This window comes from Silene latifolia, chromosome 3 (genome assembly GCF_048544455.1).
Source record: "Silene latifolia isolate original U9 population chromosome 3, ASM4854445v1, whole genome shotgun sequence".
NCBI lineage: Eukaryota > Viridiplantae > Streptophyta > Magnoliopsida > Caryophyllales > Caryophyllaceae > Silene > Silene latifolia.
This window is the reverse complement of record NC_133528.1, coordinates 99,482,020-99,485,925: the sequence shown is the minus strand read 5'-3', so window position 1 is coordinate 99,485,925 and position 3,906 is coordinate 99,482,020. Positions and strand designations below refer to the sequence as shown.

Here is a 3,906-nt window from a genome sequence, read left to right as displayed (position 1 = left end):
TTGCTCTTTGATAAGCAATGCTGAGCTCCACATTTTTAAGCCTGCAATACTCTTGACTAAGGGACTTCTCTTCTTGATGAAGAAAAGAGTTGCTAGGATTCTGTTGCAAATGTTGTTGGCAGGTAAGCAGCTGTTGTTCCACCTCCAGGACTTTGGCCTGGATACTACTATAATTGACTTTGTGCAGCCCCTTTAACTGCTTCTTCAAATTACGCAAATGCTGAACCATCTGGTACATTGCACACCCTTTAATAGAAGTTTTCCATTCTTTGCAAACAAGATCCATAAACCGCCCGTGGCCCCAGTTTAAGATAAGTGAAAGAGAATTTCTTAGGGTGAAGACTTATCCCAAAGGAGACAACCAGAGGTGAGTGGTCAGAAATCCCAGGTGCAAGAGCCTCCACAAACGTAGTAGGGAAAGCCAAGAACCAGGGGACATTTGCCAGAGCTCTATCCAAACGCATCCACTTTCTATCATTTTGATCTTGCTTATTTGTCCAAGTGAACCAAAACCCTTGAGATTTAAGCTCCTCCAAACCCGCAGCATCAATAGCCAAATTAAAATCCTCCATAGCAATAAGATTAGGAGGGTCAGAACTAATTCTCCCATCAATAGTACGAACACAGTTAATATCTCCCAAGACAAGCCAAGGAATAGGGCAAGTGACTCTAGTAGAAAGAAAATCCCAGAGTGGAACCCTTTGTGCAGGGTGGTTGAACCCATACACACAGGTAACATCCACAAGAAACGAACCATAGGAAATTTGAAGATGAATCCACTGACTGGTGCTTTGCTGACAATGAACACTTATAGTAGAATTTCTCCACATAACCCAAATTCTACCATTTGAGTGAGAAGAGTAATTATCTAGAATGAAAAAATGCTTAAACTTCCTCTTTTGAATAGAGGCAGCCTTATTGGTCCTAATCCGAGTTTCAACTATACACATAACATCCAACTCGTTCTTATTGAAAAAAGAAATAACCTCTGATTGCTTAATAAGCTTATTCATGCCTCTGATATTCCAAGCACCTATCTTCATGGGGAATGAAGTGGGGGTGGTTCCTCTTCCTTACTGACCTCTTGTTCAGCCCAACTAGTAGTACCAGGTATCTGAATTTTTTGAACCATTTTGGAAGCTAGCCTGGTCACAGTAGTAACAACAGACCCCTCACTATCATCCATTGTAATTAGAGGACCAAATTGGTTTAATGACACAGGGATTGGAGACTGAGGCTGCTGCTCATTCTCCCCCTGGGTATTAAGAGCCAATCCATGACTGGAGGTCCTGAGGCTATTAGGCAGAGCATGAGCTGGGCTAATGGTCCCTGACTGTAACACCCCGATTTATGAAGGAGCCTTTAGCAAGACATTCCCTAATAAACCGGACTGTTACCATCTCGGTTTCCCGAGGTAGAGAATAACAAATTAAACTCCAAGGCAAAATATATAATTACTTTAACTTAATTATTACAAAACCTCTTTTACATCAAATTACAAGGAACTAACATAAATGAAAGTGAAAGTCTTCTAAATGATGATCTAGGTACTAAGTCTTCTGATCCAGTGTCTCACGCCCATCAAGCTCCCAGCCTATCTCATAAACCTGTCAAGCCTGCTCCCCAATATTTGGATCGTCACAGGTGTTCACGAATACACAAGGTCAACCACGAGGTTGAGTAGGGAATACAATGAAACAACAAAATATGATATGCATGCTCCTCCGTCACCTCCATCTCCATCTCAACTCATATCTCATAACCCGGAACACCCAGCCATACCGATCCCCGGTAGACTATATATCGACCGTAGCCGATCTGCCAGCTCGCAGCTGAGGACACCAGGGCAAGTCCTGCAGAACCCGCCTGGGCCTTATCACAACATCATCTTCACCACACCACATCACATCACCACAACATCCTCCATCTCCAATGCATATGAATGCTCAAAAGAAATTAATGCAACACAATATATATATCTTTGAACTGATCAATCATAAAATCATGCCGGTTACCAAATGTTGTGATAACATACTCAATACGATCAATTCAGTCAATCACCTTCCAGTATATGAATCATAACGTAAATCAACAGCCACGAAGCAAGTCAACGTTCACAGTTTGGTCATACGAAACACAAACAAGTCAACACAATTCAACATCAACGATAATAAGTCAAGTGTATTTCCCTACCTTCTCGCAATCCAAGCACACACAAGCAATCACTTATGATCCTTCACTTATCCATCCCCTACATAACATAATTATGTATAATTACCATCTACTCAGTCAATTAATCATGCACATAACCTAGACTCATCATTACTTAATAGGAATATCAATTTAAAGAACAAACACGACTTTTCCTGATTTTCCTGCTCATGGCAGACTCGGTATAAAATGAATAACTAATTCCAGAAAATTCGAATTGATGCAAGGCCAATTGAATTGGAACCCTATGAGTCTTAGCTACAATTTATATCTAACGTGTTTTTCTCAAATTCCAAACTTATCAAGGGTTTTCAGACTGATTTCTAAAAACTGACAGAAACCGTCGCATAAAAAGTATTGATTCATAAAACGAGTTTGACAAATGATTCTTAAGTAAAACCAACGCCTAACTCATCTAAACTCTTTAAATTAAATATATGAAAAAGACCCAGTACCAATTCAATATCTAAATTATGTTTTAGAAGTAATCTTTCAGCCTCTACTGATTTGCGGACTTTTTAGATAGACGTTCACAAATAATTTCTTCAGGAAAAACTACACGGTGAAATGCTACCAATTTTCACAGGCATAAACTAGGCTTGGAATAAACATGAGTCTCTTCTTTATCGTTTTGCATCCCACGGATTTAAGACAGGTAAAACACTCAAATAACACAGACCAACGAATCTGTAAATTGCTGTAACTATTCCATTCATTTATCTCATACAATTTATAATCAAAAACCCCCAAACCAATTCTAGGGTTACGAAAATTATCCCAATACTACTATAATTATGCTAATAATTGAATAAAGAGGTAATAGGATAGTCTACTTACGAAATAGGATGGGAATAGGCTGAGAAATCGCCTCGCAATTCCTCACGCGGCTCCCTTCACACACGGCTCCCTCTTCTCTCTTTTCTCTCTTTTCTCTCTTTTCTCATGGTTAAAATGAATATGGTGATAGGGGGATTAGGGTTTGGTTAGATGGGTTATACATATAGGATAAGTGTTATTAAGACGATACGGGTCTAGCCTAGTTAGATTAATTAAAACCCGAGTCACATAATTACCCGAGTCACAAATACACTACACGACCCAGCTGGTAACTCGGCCTAATATAATATCATATTAAAATACCGGGTATTACAGTCTACCCTCCTTAAAAGAAACTTCGTCCCGAAGTTTAACCATAACAGAAACACATCATGTAACACTCCAACATAACCCACACAACGCATAACCAATATAGCCAAACTGAGAAATCACACATGAAAGTATACAGATTTTACAATCCTACCCTCCTTAAACATGGTTACGTCCCCGTAACCTTAATTATTATAACAAAAGTTCTCAAACTACTGCTAACAACTGAAAGAGGATAAAAGATTCACAACTCACGTTCAAGTTAACTAATCCCTACTAAAGACAATCAATATACAAGCTCTCTCAAGGAAGCTACGATTCTCGGGCTTTCTTTCTGAAAGACATCGCCACGGATCGGAGCAAAAGCCACGTTGAATAACTTAAGACATTTCAGTATAATCTAAACACTCTTCATATCAATCAATACATGCAATAACATTAACAGGATCTGCTTGTCAATCTAATTTATACATTACTACTCAGGTTACAAAGATGAAGATGCTTAGGTGCTCACATATGGTTCATGTCAAATAGCATATTTTCCAAGAA

The 3,906-nt window shown here is 38.9% G+C and overlaps 1 protein-coding gene across 1 annotated transcript; it reads right to left on the bottom strand.

Annotated features, from left to right (window-relative positions):
- Window positions 1–248: 248 nt before the first annotated feature.
- Window positions 249–1,186, bottom strand: LOC141649389 (uncharacterized). Its single transcript, XM_074458081.1, has 2 exons — window positions 1,082–1,186; window positions 249–965 (listed from the first exon to the last, which is right to left on the bottom strand). Exons 1-2 carry the CDS (start codon window positions 1,184–1,186, stop codon window positions 249–251), a joined length of 822 nt encoding a protein of 273 aa, XP_074314182.1.
- Window positions 1,187–3,906: the final 2,720 nt, after the last annotated feature.

Excerpts from the sequence above, each read along its gene's own strand:
- LOC141649389 (XM_074458081.1), bottom strand. The coding sequence starts at position 1,186 with ATGGATGATAGTGAGGGGTCTGTTGTTACTACTGTGACCAGGCTAGCT. Across the intron at positions 966-1,081 it reads CTAGTTGGGCTGAACAAGAG|AACGAGTTGGATGTTATGTG; the intron begins GTCAGTAAGGAA and ends TTTTTCAATAAG.